At 37.0% G+C, this 27250-nt stretch overlaps 2 protein-coding genes across 9 annotated transcripts in view; one reads left to right on the top strand and one right to left on the bottom strand.

Annotated features, from left to right (window-relative positions):
* The window catches only part of LOC107998692 (dynein axonemal assembly factor 1 homolog), a 31805-nt gene extending 27708 nt beyond the window's left edge, over positions 1–4097 (top strand). For 4 of the 5 annotated variants that reach the window (XM_062084533.1, XM_062084532.1, XM_062084531.1 and 1 more), the window contains 6 exons: positions 341–468; positions 601–810; positions 948–1146; positions 1250–2869; positions 2939–3432; positions 3528–4097. In XM_062084533.1, the coding sequence (XP_061940517.1) occupies positions 341–468; positions 601–810; positions 948–1146; positions 1250–2869; positions 2939–3432; positions 3528–3914 (3038 nt within the window). In that variant the 3' untranslated portion in view covers positions 3915–4097. The remainder of the gene's footprint in view (positions 1–340; positions 469–600; positions 811–947; positions 1147–1249; positions 2870–2938; positions 3433–3527) is intronic. The other variant, XM_062084530.1, reaches the window with a different exon arrangement.
* A 788-nt stretch (positions 4098–4885) lies between these two features.
* LOC107998693 (guanine nucleotide-binding protein G(I)/G(S)/G(T) subunit beta-1) lies at positions 4886–27198 on the bottom strand. Of its 4 annotated transcripts, XM_062084564.1 has the most exons (9): positions 26685–27183; positions 25061–25215; positions 18711–19206; positions 16931–17418; positions 14815–14960; positions 14427–14720; positions 13929–14130; positions 13584–13800; positions 4886–13311 (listed from the first exon to the last, which is right to left on the bottom strand). In XM_062084564.1, the coding sequence occupies exons 4-9, from the start codon at positions 16988–16990 to the stop codon at positions 13205–13207; spliced, it is 1026 nt and encodes a 341-aa protein (XP_061940548.1). In that variant the 5' UTR covers positions 16991–17418; positions 18711–19206; positions 25061–25215; positions 26685–27183; the 3' UTR covers positions 4886–13204. The 4 variants fall into 4 exon arrangements, with proteins under 4 accessions (XP_061940548.1, XP_028522965.1, XP_061940549.1 ...); XM_028667164.2 differs by lacking the exon at positions 18711–19206 and having other exon boundaries at positions 26685–27192; XM_062084565.1 differs by lacking the exon at positions 25061–25215.
* Positions 27199–27250: the final 52 nt, after the last annotated feature.

Consider the following 27250-nt stretch of genomic DNA (forward strand, 5'->3'; position numbering starts at 1 on the left):
TATTTCTTCTGACGGGAAAAAGACGGACAAAAACCCCGCCGAAAACAAACAAAAAGAGAGGGGGGGAAAAAGGAAAGCGACGCAATCCGAAATTTTTCACTCCTACGTTCTTTCTCTTTCTACCGATTATTTATATATAAAGGGGACGCGTGTTGAAACTCGTCACCGAATTTATCGAAAATATTTTTCACGCGAAACAATTTTCGCCCGTCCGATTATCAAGAGGAAAACGAGATCGTGGAATATTTCAGATACGCATACGTAAGACGCGTAGAAGCGCGTCTATCTAATCTGTTACCCTGTTTCGATTTCTATTTTCTCGTGGTGCCGCCCTCGAAAGCCCTGATAAACAAAAGGAAGCAGTGCAAACCGGTCGAGACGTCCGAAAAGGAGGCGGAGGATAAGAAAAGGACGAAGGAGGACGAAGAAGTAGCCACGACCACGGTTGTCTGCACGAGCGACGAACTGGTAAGAAACTAGTTTTGTCAAGGTCTGATACAGAATTCGTGCCTCGAATAATATCACCACCCATTCGGTCCCATCCACTATTTGATCATTCACCACGCGAAACCCCTTATGCCGGCCTGATCAACGTTCAAGCTCAATCTGGAGAAGAAGAAAAAGTTGGAGGTGTCCTCATCCTCCGACAGCTCCTCCGCGTCCTCGTCGTCGAGCGAAGAGGAGGATGACGGACCGATGCAAAAATCGAGGATCGAGAAAAGTGACGGAAGGAGGGCGATGGCGGAGGAAGGGGGGCAAGCTTCTTCGCTCGATCGAGGCCACGAAATTTTGTTACCCTGGAAAACTCAGGTATATTTCATTTCCATTTCCACGATTAAGATAAAACATCGATTCGATTTCTCCAATCTTGTTGCTCTTCTCTCTTAAGAATACAATTTTCTTTACGCTCCACTTTTGTATTCTTATTCGTTCGCACGCTTTCGAAGGTCCCCGCTCGTAGGAGCGTTAAAAAGTTGGTGGAGGTGATAGAGGAGGATGCGAAGGAATTCGTGGCTGGCGAGATACGAGAGAGGACGACGATGGGGAAGGGAATTTTGGAAGAACGAAATGCGATCGATGATCCATCGACGGTCGATCGCGAGATATTTGTAGGGACGAGCGAGAAGGAGATCGTTCCATCCTGCTGTAAGTCGGAGAAACGTGTCACGTTACGTTAAGATTAACACGAATACGTAATAAGAAGAAAACGGTTCCATCCATTGTTGATTCCATTCTTTCTATTTTTCAGCCGAAGAGCAAGGAAAGTTTAAAAGTGTCTCGGTTTCTTGTAATATTTTGCACACGAAGAGCGATGAAAGGAAGGAAGATAAAAGCAACGAATGTCCGTCCAAAGATATCCTCGACAATTATCGAAGAAAGGACGAACCACATCCTTTGAGCGGCCAGTTGAGCAGTATCAGGGAGGACATGAAGGAGTTTTGCGTTGAAATGGACAAATTCGTGGAGAAGAACAAGTTTGTGTTCAAAGATAGCGATAAAGCGAAAAAGGGGGAGTCATCGGTGGGCGAGGAGAAAGATTCGTTCAAATGGTGGGACACGAAGGAGAGGAAGTTGAAGGTGAAAGAGATCTTGAGGCAGAGAGAGGAAGCGGAGAGATCGAAAAATGTCAAGAGGGTCGAAATTGTGGAGGTCGATAAAGAAGAGAAAAAAGAAGGAGGAGGAGAGGAAAGAGAAGAAGCTTCGAAGAATGTTAAAGAAGTGGTTAAAGACGAGAAGGACGTCTCACCTTGCCAAGGTGTGTACGATCTATTGAATCTGAAGAAGTGTCCTCAAATTTTGTTGAAGGATGTGAAAGCTCATGTTAAAACCGATGAGGACGACGCCATGCTAAAATGCGAATCTGTTAAAAGCGATAATAGCAAGGATCGCCTCTCGGGATTGTACAATTCTTTGTTCAACGAGATGAATTATAGAAGCGGGATCGACAAAAATCGATCCAGGAAATCGCTCAGTTCCCAAGAATTGTTGACATTGGAGAAAATAGACGAAACCGCCGAGGAAACAACACGATCCGCGAGTTGTATCGACATAATTTCTTCGGATATCGATAATTCAGAGATAATCAGCGTTAAGAGCGAGCCTGTTGATGTAAAAATCATGGAACCAAGCACCGCCAACGTCACATCCATAAATTCCACCGACGACGAGATATCGGACAGCGAGTCTGTTAAAACAATAATCAACAATTACGATAAACCAAGAGAAATCGACGAACAGGTAAAGGCGAATACGAATCAGGATGTATCAGGAGAGTCAGGAGGAGATAAGGCTGATAATGTAAAAATTATCGAAGCGCAGGGTGATAACGACGAGATCCAATCGGCAGAGACCGCGTCCGAAAGGGAATCCGCGAAGTCCTCTTCCTCGAACGTTGAAAAATCGACGATATCTTCTAAATCGCACAAAAGATCGCGCGATTGCGAATGCCAAGACGTGGCCAGTAAAAAGTTCCATTTGATCGAGGAGATGGACGCCGAGCAAAATACAACAAGCAGCGAAAAGATGGTGGATGGAATATCCGAAAAATGTAAACGACATTTCATAAAAGAGGCGAGGGAGTTCATGAAGAAGGAATCGCCTCTGATAGATCGGTGCATAGATGATTTAATAAGTAAAAAATCGAAGGGGAATTGGGATTTGAAGAATAATCAAGAGGACTTTTTAACTTGTACAGCTTTGAACATCACCTCTGACATATTTAAAACTTCGGAGAATTCGGATAAGAGAATCGGGTCAACGTCAAACGAGCAACATCGAGCGATGGAGGGGAAAAAATTTTTCAACGTTCAAAATTCTCAAGATAATCGAGAAGTTGAGGAATCGGACTCATCCATCGATAAACAAGTTGGTAAGTTGTTCTCTTAAACATTTTTTAAAAAGTTTCTATAACACTTCAAGAAGTATAATTATATTTCAGATATAAAATCGGTTGATCATCTTTTGAAGCAATCTTCAATTGCCCAAAAGCAGTCAAAAATGTGCACGGATCTGTACAAACAATTCTGCAAACATCTGGAAGAGATAGACAGCAAAAGAAAGCTTTTGATCGAGCCGGACTTCATGAAAAAAAATAAATCGGATCACGAGGAAAAGAAACGTGACGTTCTATCGCCAAGGGAGACCAAACAGTCGAAAGAGGAACAAACAAAATCATTGATCGAAGTAATTTCGGAGGACGCGACCACGAACGTGGAGGAACTCGAAGTTGAGAAGCTATTTCTCGATTCTGATCCTGTGATGGATGCAGAATTGAAAGATAAAATATTAAAAACAATTAATGCCCCGAAAAGCGAGGAAGAAAGATTAAAGGGGAAGAAATCGGCCGATAAATTGATGAAGATTTCCAGGGAAGCTATGGCCAAAGGGAAATCGTTGCTCGATCCATCTTTCCCTACCTGCGGTCAGAAAAACGTTAGTTAACAATCGCGATTAATTTCAATTCTGTCTTCGTATACGTTCTTACCTCGTTTATTCGAATATCAATAATTGATTATTTTTATTTTTAGTATTTCAAGGATAGTAGGAGATTTTTCATGAATTTGTTAGAGGATGATTTTTCTTCGGAAAAAGACGAGGATCCAACGAAGAATATCGATGAAGAATATGAATCAGAATCGATCATATTCAGAGAGAATTCTGTTGCATTGATAGAAGAAATGGAGAAATTATCGTCGATCGAAGATAACGGTATACAGGGTAATAAAGTTGTTGATATTGAAAAAGAAAATGTTACGATTATTTCAGAGAACTCTGTGATAAAAATAGAAGAAATCGAGAAATTATCACCGACCGAAGGTAACAGTATTCAAGATGGTAAAATTCTCGATATGGAAAAAGAAAACGTGAACAGAGTGAGGAAAAGTTTGGAGATGCAGATTGTTCAAGGAAACTGAGGGAGGGGAAGCTGGAGGAAAAAAATTTTGACAAAATATTAGCATTTAAAAATCTAAAGATAATTCTAAAAAAAAAAAAACTTCGTAATATCGTGAAAAAAAATCCTAGTTGTATAAGTTAAGTTGTATCACTGTATTTTCTTTCGTTTGTATTCTCAAATAAACGAATTAAGTTTCCATTTATATCGGATCGATGAAAACGAAGAGATCGAAAAAGATAAAAAATGATAAACGTCTCGCGAAGAAGAATAATTCGAACGACGGATGACAAAGATAAACGGAGCATTCTACTACGTACACTTTATTTCTTTTTTTTTTTTTTTGTCCACACTCACATCAATTATATAATAATAATAACGATGATGGCGGTGATCTGGTGAACTATAATTAATAGTAAGAATAATTAATTTGTAATTATGTATAATGACAATCGGCTGCTTGCAAACGAAACAATAGTCTCCGACATTCTTACGTTTTCGTCGTTTCTCGAGGACATCGATATTCAGAACAGAGAATATATCCCGTGCCCTCGCAAAAGCTTGGCAAAAAGCTCGTGATACTTTTTTTTTTTTTCTTTATACGTTTATATAGAATGATATCGGAATGAAATTTTTTCCTTCCGTCGCAAATCGCGTCGAACCTTTTGTTCCTATTTTCTTTTTTTTCGTTTTTCTTTCACTCTCCTTTTTCTCCCTTTATCCCTTCCACTCGCCCATCCGCGCCCCTCCCCCCTCCAATTATTTTTTAACACGTTTATCCGCATCTTTTACATCTTTCATTTATTACGTTATTCGCGCCCTGTTCGACCATTTCCTCTTTCCTCGTCTAACTCGTTTAACTCGTGTAATGCACGTTATACGACGTTTTATTATTATTATTATTTTTATTATTTTTTTTTTTTTCGAGTGCTCTTAAGAACTATCTTACTGCTCTCTGACTCACCGCAGGAAGTAAAGAAACGTACAGATACATTATGCTTCACTGTTTTTCTATAATTATTACAATAATAGATTTTATAAATCCTCCATTTTCTCTGTTCCCAAACACTCCCGCTCATTCTCCCACGCTCTCGTCACTCATTTTTCTTTTCACGCGAGCAAATCAAACGTTCTCACACGTAGAACATCTTCGTACATCCGCGTTTCTGTTTTTTTTTTTCCTTTTTCCTTCTTTTATATATATATATGTATATATATATCGTTACATTCGCTTTTACACACGCATGCATTCGGTTGCTCCCTAATTGTAAGTTATTATTATTTTTTTTTTTTCTGAATTATACCGAGTGTCGAGGAAGCCGTCGTCGACGACCAGGTGCGATCGAAGAAAAAAAAAAAACGAAAGGTGACGCGTGTACCGTGGAGACAATTTGACATTCGATTGGCGGATATCCGATCAGAAAGGATACAAAGGATCGATTATAACGAGAAACGAACGTTTTCTTATCTTTCCCCTGGGATCATCGAGCAACTTCCTTCCTGGCCACCTCGTGTATACGTCTCTTTGGGTTTATTCTTTTGCTTACTATCGTACTGTTTATGTAGTATGTAGGTTGCTGTTTACTTTTGCATGCCGTCAATTGCACGACAATTTCACGTTACGTTTACAGAAAGAGAGAGAGTACCTTAACGTCTACGCTTTATTCATTTATTTATTTATTTATTTTTTTTTCCTTTAATATTAAAGAGTTTCCTCGGGCTATTATTGAAAAAAAAGTTTTCGAGAAGCTCGCCGCTCTGAACTCCCGTTTCTCTTCCCCTTCTTTTTTTTGTTTGTTTCTTTCTTTCTTTTGCCATTCAGAAACTTTTGATAAACGGCGACTTGAGAGAAAATATAGGCGATCCATTTGTTTTCCCTTTCCCACGTTGGAAAATCGAACGAAAATTGATGGGTCCCGTCACGCGATTCACGCGAAACTTTGTCGAATTTGCAATCACGTCGAGGCGGAAACGAATTGGATCGGTGGTGGAGTGGAGGGGAAACAGTTTGGCGAAAATATTTCGAACTCCTCTCGTTCGAAACGCTTATCAGTCTTCTTTTATAATTCTAGTCCGAGAAAAAAAATAACATCGACCTCGTTTTGATTCTTCGCGTATTCTTGATCCTTGTTTCGTTTTCAGCCGAGTGTTTATCGGTTTATCCCAAAACCAATTCGATCGATTTTGTACGCGCTCAATTCCATCGCCTCCTTCTTTCGTGGATGCTATTCGTCTTTGTACTGCAAACTTACTTTATTTATTTATTTATTTATTTTTTTTGTTTTCTCTAAAAGAGGATTGTCATCGTGCGTCGGCGTTTTCGCGTCACTGCGTGAGAATAAGAAAAATATCCCATAAACGACACGTTATCGAAGTATAAATATAAAATGAAGATATGTGAGATACATACGTTATTGTAAAATGAATAAATATATTTTGTAATTGTGAATCGAAGGGAGAAGAGGGAAATTAAAAAATGCTTTGCGAATTAAAAATCTAAAGTTGAATCGATATTAATTGAAATTCGATGAGAAAGAATCGGCGCGATTGCAAATTCGAATTCGACAATTAACAGGGAAAGCAAAATTACGCCGTGCTACGTGTACGACTCGCGACGTGCTGGAGTGGATAAAAATTTGAAATCGTCTCGTTGAAGAATCGGTAAGAGAAACCGTTTCCAAGCAACAGAAACATTTTCAAACGTAAAAAACCTCGTAAAACATTGTCGAGAGGAAGAGAAAATTTGAAGATAAAATTGATTCGGCATTTCATTGTGCGAAGCAACCAATTTGCTTTGGGAGAAATAAAAGGTAAAACTCGATCGAAATTCGCGCATCGAGTGAAAAATCGATGACCGCGATAACATGTGCGAGTGTTTAATAAATAAATAGAAATAGTAATAATAAAAAAAAAAAAAAAAGATTCGAAGTTTTATTCGAATTCTTTTTTTTTTCTTTTCGTGCTTTTCTGTCTCTGCTTTTCTCATTGATCCTGTTCTTCCCTTGTATTTAATTCCCGTGCATTCTCGTGCAACCTGTACTCAATAATACATCTCATTAGAGAAACCGAAGTCGTAAACGTCGCTCTGCTCTCTCGCACGAGGGTCTCGAACGAAATCTTCGTACAAAGTGTACTTCGTCGTAGAATGTCTACAAAAGAGATACGAGAACAATTATTATGAAAAACGTTATCTTGTAAACAGTGTTAAAATCTTAAGATAAACAATGTAAGACTATTCGCAACAGTATCAATAGAAATGGATTCTGACTAATAATAGGATGCGTAATGCTTGTTCCTTGGCCCGCCGATGCTTTTTCATCCGTTCGTCTTCAAATTTAATATTTCTTTCTTTCTTTCTTTCTTTCTTTCTTTTTTTTTTCGTTTCACACGCGTCGCTCGTGGGGAAAATCCCGCGTGACGAGATTCTCGAATCAAGGTCGTAGAAAAAAAATCGATTGGAATCCGATATTAAATTTGACGACGATCCCTTCTCCTCGTTGGACCGCGTCGAGAGGTAAAAAAGAAACGAATCTTCGCTCAACAAGCGTTGCTAATTATATTCCATCGCTAACTCCAAGCGAAAATTCCAAAGACTTTTCCCCCCTCTGACGGTCGGAAAAATCACTTTTTTCTTTTTTTTTTTTTGCGACGCGTTTACAATGGATAACGATCGATATGAAAGTTCATTATCGAAGTTTTGTTTTCTCGCTTGTGCACGTTTTCTTTGGATAATTTGGCGACTCGATTCCTCGAACACACGTTTTACGCGTTTATGTACATCGTCGAATGGGGATAATAATGTATTGTGAATATGTATACGTATATTTTGTGTATGTGTGTGTATCGTGTGTGTGTGTGTATATATATATATATACGGGAAATATGCGAATTGTTCCGAATGAATGATAGATGCCTTGGCTACGTTTTGCGTGTACACGCGGCATGGAGAGAAAAAAAAAAGAATGCAAAGAATAAATCAACAAGGAGTGTTTGATGACTTCAGTCTTGCATAGAAATCACGCCAGGTTCGTTCTCGATATCGAATAATTTCGTTTTGGTCGATTCCGCGTGTGATGTCTCTTCCTTTTTTTTTAGATTTCTACGCACAATTCTCTTCTCTATATTGAAAAAACGAGGCGGTATACAGATACAGCTATGGCGATAGCTAAATGTACGAGAAACATTCATCAGGCGATATTCAGATTAAACTGCAGTTTCTGAATAAACACATTACGTCGCACATTTCTTCTTCTCCTCCTTCTTCTTCTTCTAAACTTGAATTAACTACTTAATGAATAGCGCGAATACCTCCGGAATGTTCGAAAGAATGTTTCAAAGAATCGTTTCAACCTTTTCCTCCCGTTTCTTTCGACAAATTTCTTTTTTCCCCCCCCTGAAAATTTCGTTCACGCGTTTTAAATAATAAATCTTTCCATTCCATTCTTCTTGCACGATCGAAACGATTCTTTCTTATGATCGTATGAGTACGTATCGTATTGATGACGATGACGATTGACAGGGGCACCCACGAGACTCGAAACGCGTTAGAAGGATATCTGTCGAGTCTACGAAAAATCTACATGCTTTTGTACGATCTTTTATCTCGGGAGGAAAACACGGACGCGCTTTCCCTGCGCTTTCCAAAGACGATAAAAACAAAGGAAACGCCGACTTCGTGTCCCGTGAGGACAAGGGTTCACGAAGAATGATCGTCAAAATGAGAGCTAATCTAGCCGTCGACAATAATTTATTATTATTATTGTTATTATCATTATATATGTATATATATATATATATGTATGTATATATATATATAAAAAAGTGATGAAATCTTTGTAACTATCTGTTCATTTAACAATGAAGACGTGCTTCCTCTTTCCTTATTCTTTCGTTAATCCGGTATAAGCTTTTCTTTTCTTTTTTTAAATGTTATGCTTCCGCTCTTTCGTTCTCTTCTTCATCTTACTTCTCTTTTATTTTTCCATCAGCTGCCATTTTCTTCTCTCTCTCTCTCTCTCGTTCTTTGGTTATGTCCTTCACTTAAACTGCGTTACCACGCGTCAAGTGTTCTTTTGTACATAACATACACATACTATATATTATATATATATATCATACTTTTTATATTTGCTCCTAACTTGAAAGAGGCAGTATTGCTGATGGCTTCTTGTCGCCCATCGTAAAAGAAGTTATTAAAATGAGTTTCGCTGGCACGTCTTTCCATCTCTTCCCCCTTTTCCTCCACGCATATATCGTGTGTTTATCGATTTTCGCATTGAAATAGGACCCAAAACTATTTCCACGGTGTTTCTCGTCGATCGATCGGACGAAGGAACGAGACACGGCAACGAGAAACGTTATCGAAATGGTAAAGAGAGAGAGAAAAAAGAAAAATCGTATTCACGAGAGGTCGGGGTGATAACGAAGAAAAAAAGAAAACGAACAGTATAAAAAAATAACCAAAACGCCACGTTTCATTTTTTTCCAAGTACTTTTATTCACCTTATTACTCTTACGACTTCAGAAAGAAAAAAAAAAAATTCCTAATTCCTTTTCTTGTTTTTTTTTTTTTTTTTTTCTTTTTCACGCTGTTGTTCCTGATGATGTCACAATCGATCCGTCATATTATTATCGCGATTTGTTTTTCCCTTTTTTTCCTGTGCACTCGACTAATCAAAATCAACACTCGCATTCTCATCCGCGGACAAGAGAGAAACGAAAATGATAAAGAAGAAACGAAACGAGTAACAAACTGTTCCATTTACACAAAACGTTATGTGTTTCTGTTTTCCTTCCATTTGAGATTGAATATATTGTTGCGCGTGCCGTTACTATGACTAGAGACTTAATAAATCATTAATTTTGTATACTATATAATCGTCGATAGTGTGTGTGTGTATGTGTGTTTGTGTGTGGGTGTGTGTGTGTGTGTATATATATATAGTATATTTTTTTTTGTATTCGTACAAAGAATAAGAAACCATATTGCTTCGGTGGCTCGAGGCTTCGAAATACAAAAACGAGAAACTTTCTCCGAGAGGCCACGGAATTGCGAAATACAAAAAGCACAGATCTTATGTTTCCATTTTTAGCCTTTTTTTCTTTTCTCTCGTTAAATATTTAAGTACCCTTCTTCCTTCATTTTTGAACGCCGCCGTTTTGCAATGTTAGATACGCAGAGAGTAGTTAAATTCTTCGTTCCACTTAAAAATATAATATTCCTGTGCATCATTTCGAAATTTCATTGAAAATCATCGAAAAATCATTGAAGGAAGAAGGCCTTCGTCTCGTATTGGCGCGGAGGAAAGATCGTTTTTTTTTTTTAAATATCTTGTTATCATTATATTATTTTTTTTTTTTTTGCCTAATTGGTCGCTAGAGGATATGGAGGCGTGTGACATAAGCGCGATTAGTCGAAAAAGAGTGATATCAAAAAACTGATTTCGAACGTTATTGTTCAAGAAATTATCTCTTATTTATCTTTTCGTAACGCAATGTAGAATAACGTCTTTAGAAACTCGTCAAATATTTCTTAATAGTCCCTTTAACAGTTTTTAATCAGATTACGCGTACTTGTTCGGTTAGGAAAACAATTGATGGTTTTCGCATTCCGGAAGCCACGCTTCTCTTGCTCGATCACCCGTCTTTTTTCCTCTCTAATTGATGATCTCAATAGGAACTAACAGCGGTTCAAATATATATTTAAAACAATTTACAACGAATTACGTAAGATCGTAAAAAACGATAATACTTTACATAACGTTCTCCTTGATCGTGAGAATATTAAATGCAAACAAGAATGCAATAAAATATAACGCAAAAATAGAACGATGTTACGAGAAAACAAATAGATGTGGTGGCAGCGTGGTCGCCGGAAAGCGATTGGACCGTAATCCCGCGGTACTGAACAAGTAGATTCACCATTATCTTCTTAGATACTTATATATTAAATATTAATATTATTATAAATTACAATCATCATTAATATTAATATTAAACATTATCATTAATATTATTACTTTAAATGCATATACAGTTTAAACATGTAATTTCTTCGATAAAAACAGGACAGAGAATAGGTGAAATGGAAAGGAGGAACGCAAGATATGAATAGCGAATGAAAAGAAAGAGGGACGACACAGGGTATACAAGTGGGTATAGATAGATAGATAGATAGATAGAAAGCGAAAAGGATAGATAAAAAAGGGAGGAATCGAAGAATAATAATGAAATCGAAGAAAAGAAAGAACGACGAGGGTGAGAGAGAGTTTGATCTTGCGTCGGCCCGTGGCGTCGATCCGTGATTCTTTGGGTCCTATTTCAAAGGAACTTATAGGATAACTGTTTCGTCGAGAGAATACGTGTCTTTCTCACACGTTACGAGGATTCTTCGTAACAGGATCGACATAACAGAGAAAGATAATGGGACTCTTACTTTGGCGAGAGTTAGGAGGAACTCTTCTCGGTCTCGCTGTTTTCTAATTGAAGAAACAGAGGATAGAGGCGAACTACGAACTAAATACACGTTACATTTAAATATCCCTTCTGTTCACACTTTATACTGGCTCCTCGCGAGCGTGCATTCGAATCAGCGACGAGGCGAAGTGCGTTTTCTTTTGCTCATCTTATTTATCGTGTTGTTAATCGTTCTCATTTATTTATTTATTTCAGCGATATCCTTTGATATTAGACAATTCAAATCTCGATGGAAAGTAAATCGAAGGAATAAGAAATATCTTTAAATCTTTTTTTTCTTTATAATTTTATGCGGATTTTGATTCGCATTTGAGCCACGTCTTGGAGATTTTACGCGAGATTCTTGCATCTGAATTCGTCCACTCTCTAACAATCTCTGTATCAACTCGAACATTCACTCAATTTCAAACAAAGAGAAGAAAAAAAGGGACACAAGAATGTATATACGTAAGATGGTCTATGGTAGATGTCTATACAAAATAAATAAAGAATAAATCTATAAAAATTACAGATAATAATGCAAACTCGACGATTATAGTCACAAAAGATGATGCAATCTTTGCGAATCTTTTTTTTTTCCCTTCTCCTTATCTAGCCATCTTTTAAGGAGGTAAAAAATTCACGATAAAAGAGGAATTTAAAATCGAAATTTAAACATAAAAAGGAAAGGGGAGAAAACGAAAAGAAGAGAGAAAATATGATCGGAGATAGTGACTTATATGTCGGGACTCGTGGATGACCCACTATGTACTTAATAGCAGATGCTTTTTGTTTGCGGTACTTCGCGTTTTGTGTGCAGATGTATGTATGTAGTTTTCTATGTACGTATTAATACACGTGCGTACGGTGTGCGTGTAGGTTGAATGCAATATGCGAGATTATCGTAATCTTGGCTGCTCGTCGACATACGTATATATATAATATATATATGTATATATAGTTTTCACGATCATGTTTACTTTTATGCCGTGCACGAGCGACCATTTTTCCTTCTTTTTTCACATCGTGTTCTCGCCTGGTACGACTTGCTTCGTGCGTGTCGAAAAAAAATGTAAAATCAACCGCCGGAGCAGCCATGTCGGCGCTTCATCGGCAGTGAACGCTCGGAACCTTTTTTCTTTTTCTTTTTTTTTTTTCTTTTTTTTTCTTATTCATAATAAAACGCTTCCAGCGACGTAGACCTCGGATGAGGAGTGTCGGGAATCGATTCTTATTTCAACCTTCGAATTCGGGAAGATCTTCGAGAAGATGCTATCGAGACATATCAACAGCACGTGACTCTTCGAAGTTGCCAAATAGTCCTTGAGAAAGGGGAGGAGAGAAAGGAAGTAACGCGCACGACATCGGAGAGATATGGCCGTCAGCCTTGGTGCTGCTCTCCGTTCTGTCGTTCTTCCTTTCACCACGCTTCTTTCTCGATCATCATCATCATCATCATCATCATCAGTCGTACGTTCGAATATATCGAACAAACGGTATATCCATATACTAGAAGCGCTGATATTCATGAGTGATTTTATCGCCGACTTTGCCACGTCGCCAGGTTAAATCGACGACGCGTTTCCGATAGTCCTTTTTACCACCACAACCCAAAACGTTCTTAAATTCGCTGCCGCTACTGCTGCTACTACCGTGGGTCTTTTTACTGTTGTTGTCTAACGGATGTCCAAACTTTCTGATCAACGTCAACTCCGGTGAACCGGGCGAATAATTCGCCTCCGTCGAGGACACGGACACGCCGACTTCGGTGGCCAAGTGGTGGTACTTGATGCTTATACTGTATGCTGATTGGCTGTAGTTGGTTCTGTGGAGGAACGTCTTGGGATTAACCCCAAGTTAGTTCCAAATACGCAAAAATGAGTCCCATGAGCCCGTCCCTACTGCCATACCATCCTCCGTAACGCCGAGGCAAGATACACGATTATCGTGACCGGCAAGAATTCCTGTAAAATGAAACAAAGCACTTCGAAACAGCTCATTCTTTTGCTGTATTTTTCCATATATGATAAAGTAAGAAATACTTTATTCATTGATATTTCGAATAAAAATACTGCGTATTAAAATAATTTTAATTAGTATCATTTCTTGTATTAATTGAAAAGATGATGAAAAAGATAAAAATAGAGGAAAAGAATTAAATTAAAGAGAAGGGCTTGAAATAAAGTTTCTCTTCTCTTCTAAAGGCAATCTTTGATATTAAATAAAAATAACGTACCGGCTCGTTCAGCCTTCATGGAATCCCAAACGTTGCAGTTAAAATCGTCGTAGCCGGCCAGCAATAATCTACCGCTCTTGCTGAACGCTACGCTAGTGATACCGCAGATAATATTGTCGTGACTGTACATCGCCAGTTCTTGATCTGCCCTAATATCGAAAAGTCTGCACGTTGCATCGTCTGAACCCGTCGCGAAAGCGTATCCATTCGGGAAGAACTGAATAATAAAATGAAATTTCCATTAAAAATCTCTGATTTTTATTCATCGTGCGAACGATCGCGTGTCGAATTCTAGGAAAAAGAAAAATTATCCAGAAGATTGATATTTAAAAAAATAAAATTTACCGTAACAGCGTTTATGTCGCTCTCGTGGCCTGGGAAAGTTTGTTTGCAAGTTCCTTCACGAATGTCCCATAATTTTGCACTAGCATCACACGCACCAGATACGAATGTGCGCGTGTCAGGAGCCAAAGACAGGGACATAACATCACCCGTGTGTCCAATGAAGGAGGTACATTGTTGACCAGTTTCTATATCCCACAGGGCACTGATCAAAAAAAAAAAAAAAAAAAAGAAACATAATATTTTGACACAGTTCACATACTTTTACACACTATATAATTACCGATCAAAGAATGAGAACTGGAAACAATAAGGGAAAGGATGGAAAGGCTGGGACATCTTTTTATTTTATATTCATTTTTAAGTCATCTTCCTAAACGAAATAAATCCATGTTCAGCGGAATCGTTATGGAAATAAGTGTAGTAGTGCCAATTAGAAACGATTTAGATCAACGAATATAGACAAAAATTATAAATATAATAAAAATAAATGTTCCTTACCAAGTCATATCGCCAGAACTAGTGACAATTTGGTTGTCGTCATAAAATCGACAGCAAGACAAGTACCCAGTGTGACCTGGGAGTTCTCTGCTAACTCTTACATTTCCTTCCCTAGTTTTTAGACTATAGATGGAACAAATGTTATCCAGCCCACCGCAGGCTACGAAACTACCTGATGGTGCGTACGCACAGGTCATCACCCATGAGGAGCGCAAAGGGATTGCATGAACTTTGTTGGTGGTATAACTATCCCAAACGATCAATTTTCCATCTTGCGATGCTGACACTAAATTTCTGTCAATGAAAATAATGTATGAACGAATATTTTTCCTTCGTTTTTAACAGATAAGAAATACATTTAAAATCAAAAAATCATGGTTGAAGATACCTTGAGTCACTGCCCCAATGCATGGCATAAATCTTGGCTAAGTGACCACGAAGTGTGCGTCTCGTACGCATTTGTATCCGGCCGATAGGCTCCATGCCCGACGTGGCTTGGACCAACGTCGTATCGCAAGCTGCTTTCCTGGCATCCTGAAAAACAGATACAAAAAAAATATATAAAAGATGGCTTCAACAAATTTTACATGGTTCAGCAAAAAAAGAAAAAACAAGTCAATTACTTCTAAAACATTATTAAGTGAATGTATTTTGAATAAAGAATCATTTAATCTGGCTTACATGGCTGAAAAAAAAATTTTGTTCAAATCCAATTGATAAAAACGCGAAATGTCGCAATTGACAAGTTAATTTAAAAAATTCTAATAAATTTCAAAAAAACGAATTCACAATTTGTAAACGGATTTTAAAGCTAGATTTTAAAGCTCTTCAGACTGGCCTCTTCAGAATGACTCAGAATGCAACGATGCACTTAACAAGAGAACAGTAGAAGCATTTACGGGTCACTTTAAGGATCCTAATTAACATTGTTTTACGCTGACATAAGAAAATGACCATCTTCGGTACTATTTCCAGTATTTCGCGCTCGCATCGAATTATTCTCGATTGTTCAATTAAACGAGCATGAAAGAAGAGGCATGTATAAATTATGGAAATACTGTTACAGGGTATTTAAGAACGTACATTCTACGTATTACGGTCGCGTATTACCGTGCACGCCTGACGATGCGTGTAATTTCACGCACGCACGAAGAAGGGTGAAAGAGAGAAACAGGTGGTGAGGAGGAACAAGATAGAACGTGAGTAAGCGGGTAAGAGAGAAAAAGAGAGAGGTAGACCGAGCAAGAGAGAGAAGGAACGGTGGCGTATTGATCAGAGTGAAGCGACGGTTATGCCGCGCCCTACCACCACCACACGCTACATCACTACCACCTCTGACAATGAGTTTCATGTTTCCACCACCATATAAGTAATAGAGAATTCACCGATTGTCATCGACAAGTATCTTCCAAACGATAAGAATCGAATCAACTTATAAATCATCTTGCGATCGACAATGATCATTCGATGATCGAATAGTTGACATTTAAAAAAAAAAAAAAATATGAACGATTTTTAAGAAATTATATGATTCTGAAAATAGATTTTTTTTTTGTTTTTCAAAAGGAAATGAAAATATATAATGTAATTGATAATATGAATGGAATATGCAAGAATATTTTTCGACTTTATATATTGAAATCACATATAATTATCGTGTGATTCAATTTCGATCAAGTTTCGAGCAAATAAAGTTGACGATCTTACATTGCTCTTTATAGGTGCTATAAGTAATAAAATCGAATATTGATTTCTAAAATTTGAAAGAAATTGGAAATATAATTGAAATATAAATAAAATAGAATAATAAGAAAGAAGTATTGTTTTAATGAACAATAGTTTGTGATTTTCCAATCGCCTAGCGTCGGATAAAATAAAAAATAAAAAAATTACTGGCTCGTTAGAGAGAGAATAAGGGTCGGTTGTTTAATGCCAAGTGCACTTCGAGCTGAGAGAAGAAGCCCTAGACTTTTTTTCTATTAAGACAATGCACCGCTGTTGCATGTAGAACTGTTGCTTTGTCCCCGATGTTTTAGAGATTGCCGGCAAATATACGAAATGTTACAATTTTAATTAGCTTACCTAGTCCATAGTTAAGAGATTATTGAATGAATCAATCTCTAATTATAAAATATTAAATATCGAAATTAAAACGAGAATCACCGCCCAATATTATCGCGAGAATACTATCTCTTACGGTTTATAGATAATATATTGACAGGAAACAGTCGAGATATGAAATTCCATAGTGCTTAGTTAATACCATCAAACGAATTGATTGTGAACAAATTACATTCACTGTAATCATTTTGTAACAATTATATACTTAAAATTATTCTTCAAGTACTCCATTAAACAAAACTAAAATAATTTTCATTCATCTTGTAAGCTTGGATTTGGATACACATGATTAACATTGTCTTTTATCCCTGAAAATTAAGTTGGCCCTCTAAAAATTATCTAATAAAAAATCCTACGTAAATTATCTATGACAATCAACTTACTCGAATGGCATTTTTCAGCTTGTCCGATTCCTGACGTAGGGATTCGAGCTCGCTGCTCATGATGCCTGTCTAATGATGCGCTAAGCGTGACTACCCGTGAAGGGTGGAAAAGGGAGTTTCTCGAGGAGGAGGTGGTACACCTCCAACAAAGCTTAAAATGTGATTTTTCAGGAATGGATTAATCCTATTTCGTATGCCTTCTTGCTCGAAGGTGATTGGGGCCCAGTGTCACGCTGTCGACGCTTTCTTCGATGGCAGATAGACGCTCTCGAATTTTCCACCACCAGGGATGGGAAAGGTAGAAAATAGAAGACGATCGAATTTCCTTCTCCAGCGGGTCGCACCAGCCTTTTCCAGTCGTTCTCTCTGATCTGTTGCTGTCGCGGCTTCCGTTTCCGCCGCTACCACCGGAACCAGAGCCAGACCACCGCTGACTCTCCCGCCCCACGCGCCAGCTTCGATACCTCCTAGCGAGACCGTTGCCACCCCTGAAAGCAGAATCACAGAAATTACTCGTAATTCCCTCTAGAATTTTTTTTCTCTTTAAATCAAACAGCTTAGGACAAGAGTTTTTCAGAGGTTAAAGAATTGATTGACTTAAGCTTATTGGATCAAATGATGATTCATAAGAATAGGTTTAAGATTAATCATAAGATTAATCATTAATCGACTAATATAAAAGAACTAATATAAAAGAATATAAGATAAAATGGATTATTGATTTTAATAATAATTGAGTTAAGAGATATCAAGATAAAGATCAAAAGATTTCAATACTGAATAATAATATTGAATAAAATTCTGATATATTTATATTAATTTCAAACTTTATACTATTATCAGAATATACAATCAATTTTGATTATTCTATTCTTATTTAACCTACATATTTCTATAATATAATTTTTTATTATATTTTTTTGTTTGTATATTAATGGAATATCATTAAATATCACTAAATTTTAATTGTTGATTAGTGTTTTAAATTTATGTAAATTGTTTCATCTTTTCTTTCTAAATCTAATGTTGATATTCATATTTTCATTGATATCAGAAAAAAATTGTTTTGCAAAACATATACGCAAAGAGCATCGTATTACATGTTTTAGGTGCTTTATTTTTATTTTTAACTAACGAACCAACCGTCTGAACCAAAATAACTGTATCAACTTCTGGAAAATCTAAATAATTTAAAAGAGTTCATATTTCCTGTTCTTCTTTCTACATATTTTCTTTGACTTTTAGCCAATCTTTAACATAACACTCATTCAATGTGAACAGCAGTCTCACCGACAACCTAACTTTTTAAGCTACATTGAAATTTCGTGGCAACGAGTGTCCTTCACCTCCAAAAAGTCTCACAACCCGGGGAACCTAAGGGTTGTCGATCCAACGCAAGGTGTTCTCATTTTCCGGAACCGATAAAATCATTTGGCGCATGAGCAAACATCGTGAAACGAAATATAATATTGGGTGTCTAAAAGAAAAAAAAGAAAAAAAAAGAAAAAAAGAAATAAAGAAAAAAAAAAAGAAAAGAAAAAAGAAGAAAAAACTTATAAAAAGGAAGAAATCTTGATAAACTTTTCCTTTGACTTTTAATGAACTTCCAAGAATAAAAAAATCTCTTCTAATAAATTTTTTGAAAAAACTCGACTAACATTCTTTGCTACAATTCACTTTTTCCAATCACTATATCTTTAACTTGATAAAAAATGTATAAAATTTTTGCAAGATGCACCAAATTATAGGAAAAAGACGCATAAGATCCAGCAGCACTCACCCGCTCCGTCCGCCTTCCACTCCTGTCAGAGCGTCATGAATCCCGAACAAACATAACCTCTCTGCGTGAAAGATTCGTGCAGAGAGTAAAGGGTTGCCTCTCTGAACCCGTCGTCTACCGCCAGATTGCGCCGTCGATGGAACGTTAGCAACTAGCAGAAGCGTTCAAGAGAAAACCGGAAGAAAGAGCACTTTTCTAGCAGGAATCGAACACAGGTACGCACACGCACAAGAAGCGGTCAAATACGGCCATTGGTGGTGCTAGCTTTCTTTTCATGCCGCGTTCACAGAACCGTGGAAGCGACGAATCGATGAAGAGTCGTGGCTCGCCCCACTAGTCTATCTCTCTCTTTCACTCACGCGCTTTCACCCTCTCCTTTTCTCCCTTAAACTTCTCCCTCTATCGTTCGCTATTCCACACTATCCTTCTTCGTCTGTTGTATGCACGCTCGGTAAAAGAGCACATAAGCGAGTATATATCTTCAATGTGTATCTTCCTGAATGATTCGAAAGGTGGATAAAAAGCTTGAGATTCGTACAAAGAGAAGACTGGAGGTACGATGAAAACTGGACACAAACTTCGAGACACAGTTTCGAACCACACCCAGGGAGGACGTGGTTTCGAGAGAAGACCGCCTGGGCAGATGAAACGGACAGAGGGAAGGGATGAGCGACGCTGGCGCCACGGCGCCCGTGTACCGACTGACTACCGGCGTCGGCACGACGCCATTGTCGGTCGTGTGACAGGTTGCCGTTGGCGGTAGCATGTTCAGAGATTGTATTAATCGCTGTTTAACACGATCCTAGGAGAGAGATTTGGTTGTGATCGATTCGAACAGAGAGGGATCAACGTGGTTAGTTTCTTGGAAAATAAATGCAGAATCGAAGGTATATGTTCTAAATATTTGGTCATCTTGGTCTTCCAGATAACCCTGGAACTATTTTAAGAAATATACATTTGCTAGCATTCAGGAAATCATATAGGTTTGTTATTTGAAAATTTCGCTGAATCATAGAAATGAATATTTTTATTTCCTTATTTTATATATCTAATAGTAGAACTTTTTTTCTGATTAATCATTTTTTACTGATATTTTTGTTAATCGCATTGCATGCACTATTGATTTTTATGTGCAAAATTAAATTTTATTTATAATCATATGATTTTTTTAATCACAATATATTATGATCAAAATTATAAGATATAATAACATTTTGTTTCATATTATATCAAATCTTGGAAGATATACGAGAAACTCGTTGCCAAACAAAATTAGATAGCAAACAATTTGAAATGTTATCTAGTATTCGAAATCATTGGTCCTTGTAGTACGCCAAGTGCTATAATATTCCATTAATCTTCGAGAAGTTGATATTACGTCGACCATTGCCTACGAACGATAGAACAAAATACTTAATAGAATATACGAAACGAGACCACATCTATATATTATCGCAAAATTGCAACTACGTTACACAATTCTAATAATCCTCATGCAACTAGAACAGATCGCAGTAAGAATGCTTAATTAACGATCCAGAACATCTTCGTTAAATGCAACAGAGAAAGCCTCAATTCTATCACGTTCGACCTATATTCTTCTTAATTTTATCAAGGAATAAGCAACCAACATTTTTTTCTACACTAGTATCTGTGCGGATCGTCTGGCTTTGTCATTCTTCAGGCATTCAACTCATCAGTGGGGGAGGCTGGTTAGACCTATCTAACAGAAGAGTTTTCTATCATAAGGATCCCCAGGCCTTTCTACACGCGTTCCCGGATGCTCGAATGGGAGCAACAGTTGAACCACGCGGGTCAACGTCCAATACGATCTCTCTCTCTCTCTCTCTCTCTCTTCTCTCCCCATCTGCTTCGTCCCGGCTGTATACAACCGCGAGGCTGCCAAGTACCTCACACCAAGCGTGCACTTCGACCAAGTCCCTGGCACGGCCCAACGGTTTTTACAACGGACGAAAAAGAATGGGAGAAGCCACGAAAAGATCTAACTGAACGACGACGTGCAACGTGTGTCGACGATCGCCGTTGGGACGCCTGTTGGCATTGCACCTGCCAAGAGTTCGTTCCAATGAATGCTCGCCTCTACCTTTATTTCCAGTACACATAGCAGTGTTTATTTATTCGTCGTTCCTCAACTACGGAGAAGAATCATTTCTGCCAAAAGAATCGTATACAACGTCCTGAAGATATTTGATTTCCAATATTGCACTTGTTGTTCCTCTACTTGTTTCTTCCTTGAAAGAAGAGGAAAGTAAATCACAGTCGAGACTCTTCTAAAAAATTATGTCAATGTTCTCACGATGATGAATTTTTCTCATAGAAGAAAACAACTGGAAAAAAGTGTGTAATTTTTTTTTTTAGGAAATTTTAGATTAATCTTTTGAAGATAAAAATTGTTCCGTTATGTAATTTAGAAATTATAACGAAAGGAGAATGGTTACATGTGAAATGGTTACGATGAAATAGATACTATAAGGATATTAATTACAAACTATTCTTAGATAAAGAGGCTTCGTTACCGCGGAACTGGCTCTGTCTACGGAATGATATTGTGGTATTACAGCTGATGACTGTAATTCACATCAGCATGACCTACTTTTCGAACGCGTAGAATCGAGGAGGATCAGTTTGCAGCCAGGCAAAAGTGGCTGGGACTTTTAGTCACGTTAATAAACTTCTTATCAATTTGAACAAGACCGGAAAAACAAAAGCCACGAATTGTTTGGAATCTTCACGAACGATTAAAGCAACGATATTTGCCTTCTCAAATTACGGCGACCTTTGTCACGTGCGCTAAACATACGAAATATGAACAAAAATATTTTTCACCCGAGTTCTCAATTTTTAGCACAATGTCTTAGAATAGTACGTGCATAAAGAATACGTTGGTTTAAAATAAATTGTGACGCAAGCCGATCGATCTATCAATCAATCTTCAAACAAGTATCGCAAAGAGGAACTTGTTCGTTTTCTTTTGACGGTCGATTTCCCCTTAAAAGCTCCGAACAGACGTAGACAATGATCGAACGTAATCACGGAACGTTTAATTCATGGTTATCGAATATTGATTAAAAGCGTTTAATGCACTTTTGTTACGAGCACAAACACAATGAAAGTTCGATTATTAAGGAAAGTATCCTCGCTATTATCATCAATTATTGTAGGTAAAGAATAGAAGATAAGTTCGATTACCACCAGCCTATGAACAATTCATAATGATTGTAATATATATTTAAACTATATTTTACCCATTTATAGACACGTGCTTTTTTCCAACTTGCTTGAAGTATCGTCAATCGTATCAAGGTGTATGAAGCAAAAGTGTAAATTATGGATTTACTTTAATAAAAGAAATCTTGAAACCTTCAATCGTATATCCCCAGTATACCCTACTTTGTAAAGGTGAACAAGGGATACTTGATGGAGGATATTTTTTATATGATTCGATCGATGCCTTTTCTTAGGGGAAATATTGTCCCAAATCTATATGTACACTTGGATCTTTATAAGCAGATGTATATATCTACGAGAAAAATCGAATCGATCGAGAATCCCTGTGGTTGGTATATAATCGCAGAGTAACGAGGTATCAAAAATTCTCGTATATTTCTCGTAGGTTACAGACTATAGAGTGGTTCGACGTTGAAATAGTAAAACGAGAAAATGTATACGGAGCAATTGAACGAGATAGAGCAGGATGAGAGATATGATGCAGAGAATCTACAGCAGGTAAATGACGTCAAAATGGGAACCGTGACGTCAGAAAGTAACCTGAATATGGGATTCCTCGTGTCAAGATTTTTCGTTCATTTCTAACCTTGGTCTTTGCCCGGATTAATTAAATTTTTGATGATTTCATTTTGATGCGTGTTTCATTTCTTTAAGGATATCATATAAGACATTTAATTCCGCTTTTTTCCTCTTAATTCAAGCATGATTCCATAAAATCCAAAAAACATTTTTATGAATGATTAAAATATATTTTTAAATTTGTTCAAACTTGATCACTTTTCTTCTGAAAAAGAAAGAAGAGAGATATTATTTAATCTTCAATTGATTCAATTGATTTTTGAAAATGTGAAATCGCATTTTTTCAAACTTATGCAACTTGAACGATAACGAGCTAATGTCTTGGAGAGATTATAAAAATATCTATAAAAATATTTATACGAATATGAAAGATTGAATTTCCACGATGCAAACTGTATCATGGGAATGCAAATATGTGTTAAGAAATTAAGCTGCAAACAGATCGTTTCGCTATTTTTACGAATCACTGTGACGTCAGAAGAAGATAGGAGAGCAGAGCGGGAATTTGAATGTTTGGATTATCCAAGAATCCAGAAGGCTCGTGGACCAGTTCAAAGGAAATTGGGCTGTTGTAAAGACAAACAGGTTTGTTTGTCCTCTCTAATCTGGTTATTATCATCGACGTTCAATTCAATCCTTGCATCCAATTGAAAATTCTGTAACTTAAAAAAAAAAAGAATCGTTTTTACATCCAATTCACTTTTTCTATGAACTCTTTCGCCAATTCATAACAAAGTGCATACGCTAGCGACGAAGAAATAGAAATTTAACAATTGTCAATTTCAGGAATTGATTCGATTCCAAAACTCGCGTAGATTGAAGAAGGGCTTTTAAAATCAGCAACTCTTCCTTTTCATGATTCGTCCACTAAACGTGCAGAAAGAACAATTCATGGCGGATGAATGTAACAGGACGTGACCCCGCAATGAAGTGAGGTCGGAGGGGGTTGGAGGGTGTCAGGAAAGAAGGGAATTTGCTAGTTGTGTACGTCATTGGCATTACTTTCGCATTGACTAAGTACTTGACGACCTACTAACCGTCCTACGAAACGTGATCCTCATTAATTCTTTTGTATCCGTCCGAGACATCTCGTTCGCTTATTTTTTAATATTTAAAAGTGAATGTTAAGAGAAAAAAAAAGAAGAAAAAGAAGAAGAAAAAGAAAAAAAGAATTATTTTCTAAAGTTTAAGACATTTCACGTTTAATATTATTCATTACTTCTTATCTTGTGGCGCGATGTTGATAATGCATTATTCATAGAAGATATCTTGCGGTTTGTTTTTCAATATTTATAACCGAATATTATTTTACATATTTAAGAAAAAATGAAGAAAAAGAATAGTGACAATATTCTTATATTCTCTAAAATGTAACACATACATTATATTTTTCTTGAAAATACTAATCGTTCTTATGAATGCATGCTCTGACTTAACTCCTACTATTCTTAAATTTAAAGTACGCATTTACTAGATAGCTTTATTTATAAATCCATTAGCAAATTCCAGACGAAAAGCACTATTTATTCCTTTTTCTTTTTTACTATTACAGAGTTACTAAAAATTTGTTTTTAAAGAATGAGATATTTCGTAAATTCATTTTAATCTCAGATTTCTGATAAAATATCTCGCAACTAAACGGCAAAAAACATCTAATACAAATAAATATGAAAGAATTTTAAAATTATTAAAAGAACATTTCGGATTTTATATGCCCCCTTATCTCGTTAGGATTTGACACGAAAGATAAGCATGTGTGATTTCCATGTGTTGAGCTTACATTAAATAGTTTATCTTTGTTTAGAGTGGAAATAAAATCTTTTTGGAAAAATACAGCAATTAAACTCGTAATATTTTCCAGATGGAGTTTTATTCGAAGCAAATGATCGTGATATATAGATACCATGATGCATAGACATCAATCATAAATATTTACATAGCATTCTCGCGATTTTTTATCTATCGGGTAAGCAAATCATTTGTAGTCGAACGTAATCAACTTTTTCTCGATCGAAAGTGCAAAAGACCGATAACAGATATTATCGACGTCGTATTTTACAAGTGGAACACTGTCAATTGAGGCAAAGACACCACTTGTCTTCGAGACTGCGACGACTTTATATTTCGAACCAATTAAAGACGATTAAGATAGCTGCTGCAGCAATTGGTCGGCCAATCGCGGCGCAGTCGTTGCTGTACTCTGGCTTATGTCCCTTTTTTTTCTTTTTTCCCTTTTCTTAGTTTGTTAGTATATGAGTCAACACCGTTTAATCGAAAGTTTGCAGAGAATATCAACCGTTTCCCTGTACAGCTGCTCTCTCTTTCACTCTTCCGAGAAATTATCCAGGCAATTAGTGTTCCCTTCTTTATCAAAGAGACCGTGTCCAAACAGTTGCAACGAGATAATGTTAATTTGATAAACTGATACCACTCTATGAAAGAATTATCACCTCGGTTGAGAAACAAAAGCAATTAGAATAACATCGAAAGGAATTCACAAGTTTGAAAAGAAAATTCCTGACCTGATATCGCTCTCTTTCCAAACGGAGCATGTTATAGTAAACGATAGTGCAAAATTATTGGACAATAATTCAAGGTCTTCGCGTCCACCCGATTGCATTTCCTTTGTCGTTCGTTTCTCCCATGTGACTCATTGCCGATGGAAATAACGTAACCTCTGAAAAGTACGGTAAAAAAAGAAAATAAAAAGGAAAATAAAAAAAAAGAAGGAAAAGAAGCAACGCGACGATAACGAAGATATATTGCGTGTGATTCTGGTCGTTCGAGTCGCTTTTAAGATCGATCACCTTGAAAACGACTGGTAACGTAAATATCGCTTTCACGATTCTTAGAAACGCGACACAAGCTTCAAGGCGATGCTTGAATTAAAAACAGGTGCCTGTAATTTCATTAACTCTTGTTATACCTTGTTTATATATGTGTGTATATATATATATATATATATATATATATATAAATAATAACGTAAATATTATAATGTTAGAAGTTAATTCTATGATCATTATTTAAGAATTCAACTGGATTCTAATTTTCAGCCTCGAGCAATAATTAGAAAATATACTGGATGATGAAAGTGTCATATTTTTGGAGAACACGTGTAGTCGATGTATAAAGACACATCGTGGTATTTTTACCTCGCGGACTCACGTTTTTGCGAAAAGTAAATTCGTGATTCTAATATCGAAAAAAATTAGTTTATTTTCATGTAAACTTCATATTTAACATTACACAACGTTCTTTATTATGATTTTTATATCATAAGATAATTCACATAGATTATTTCGCAGTTAAATAAGTATCAACAATAGCATATCTCAATGATTAAGTTTCGCGCCATCTTACCAATTTTTTATATTGAAGTGAGAGCAAGTAATGATTAATTTTATTTTTAATAACAAATTGAACTATTGATAAAAATTCATACAGATAAATAATTACGTAAATTAAATACAGTACAATACAATACATAAATTAAATAAAGATTAAATATAAAAAGGAAAAAAGAGATAAGATTGTGATAATTTTATACATAAAACATAAAATATATGTTCATAATAAAAACAAGACGTGTATTAACAGATAATGAAATACTGACGCTTGTACCATGTAAATTAACGAGTATTGATCTCCTATGTAAATTTGTAGTAATCTCAGATATCATTAGCTAAGCAAAAATTCTAATAACGATATAATTTATCTTGCGTAATCTGCTGCTGCTTATCAAACGAGCTTTCGCTCTTATTCCCTTCTATACTATGAAAAATTCTTGAACGAGGAAAGTTCAGCTTAAGCAGGAAGAATCTCATTATCGCGGGAGCCGGTACCGACTCACATCGACAAATCGAGAAATCTAAATTACCAACATTTTTCATGATTAGAGAAAGTTATTAAAGTTATTTCTGCATTCGAAATATTAGACGCCCAACTATACGAGAGAAACGTAACCGATGTTAAAATAACCACGATGACGGAACAGGAAAATTTGACAGCGTAGCCTAGGCGGTCGCCATGTTGGCTATTCCGATCAAGTCGAAGGGCCAGCCAGGGCCAATCGTCATAATGGTTTTCACGCTTATTCGAAACGGAAAATTACGACTTATTACGAAGAAATGTTTGTTATCGTACCTGGAGCTCCCTAACGGAGCCTACGGTTGCTTAAATTCCCGACTCGATATATCAGCTTTTCGTATCCACGAACAGCTCCTCACTCTCTCCCTCCTGCTGCGGCGGGCCTTCTTCCTAGCCTCGACTTCTCACATCGATGACTATGCACTTTCCTTTTCACACCTCTCCGTCTCGAACAACGTCGAGAAACAGAGCGAATGCACTCGGCGACGACGCCTTAATGACCGAAACAAGTCTGTTTCACTACTAGACTATCTCTCGCGACAACACCGCGACTGCCACTACTTTTTAAGGTTAACCGTCACTGCGTGAACTATACCGACAAAGACGGGCACAACGTATACCGCGAGCAGTTATTACTAGTCGAATAATACGAAGATCAGACGAATGTTTTCATGAATAAAAACTGTACGAAGCAAGCGGAGCTGCTGTTGCTGCTACTGCTGCTTCACGGCTCTGGCGGGCGGCAGGGCGGGGCTCCGTGCTTCGAGTTTGGTAGACCCCGTATTTCCCGAAGTCGCCGGCTCACGAAGATACCCGAACATCAGTGGCGACTCCTTCGGCTT

The sequence above is a fragment of the Apis cerana genome, linkage group LG14, assembly GCF_029169275.1.
Source record: "Apis cerana isolate GH-2021 linkage group LG14, AcerK_1.0, whole genome shotgun sequence".
Lineage (NCBI taxonomy): Eukaryota > Metazoa > Arthropoda > Insecta > Hymenoptera > Apidae > Apis > Apis cerana.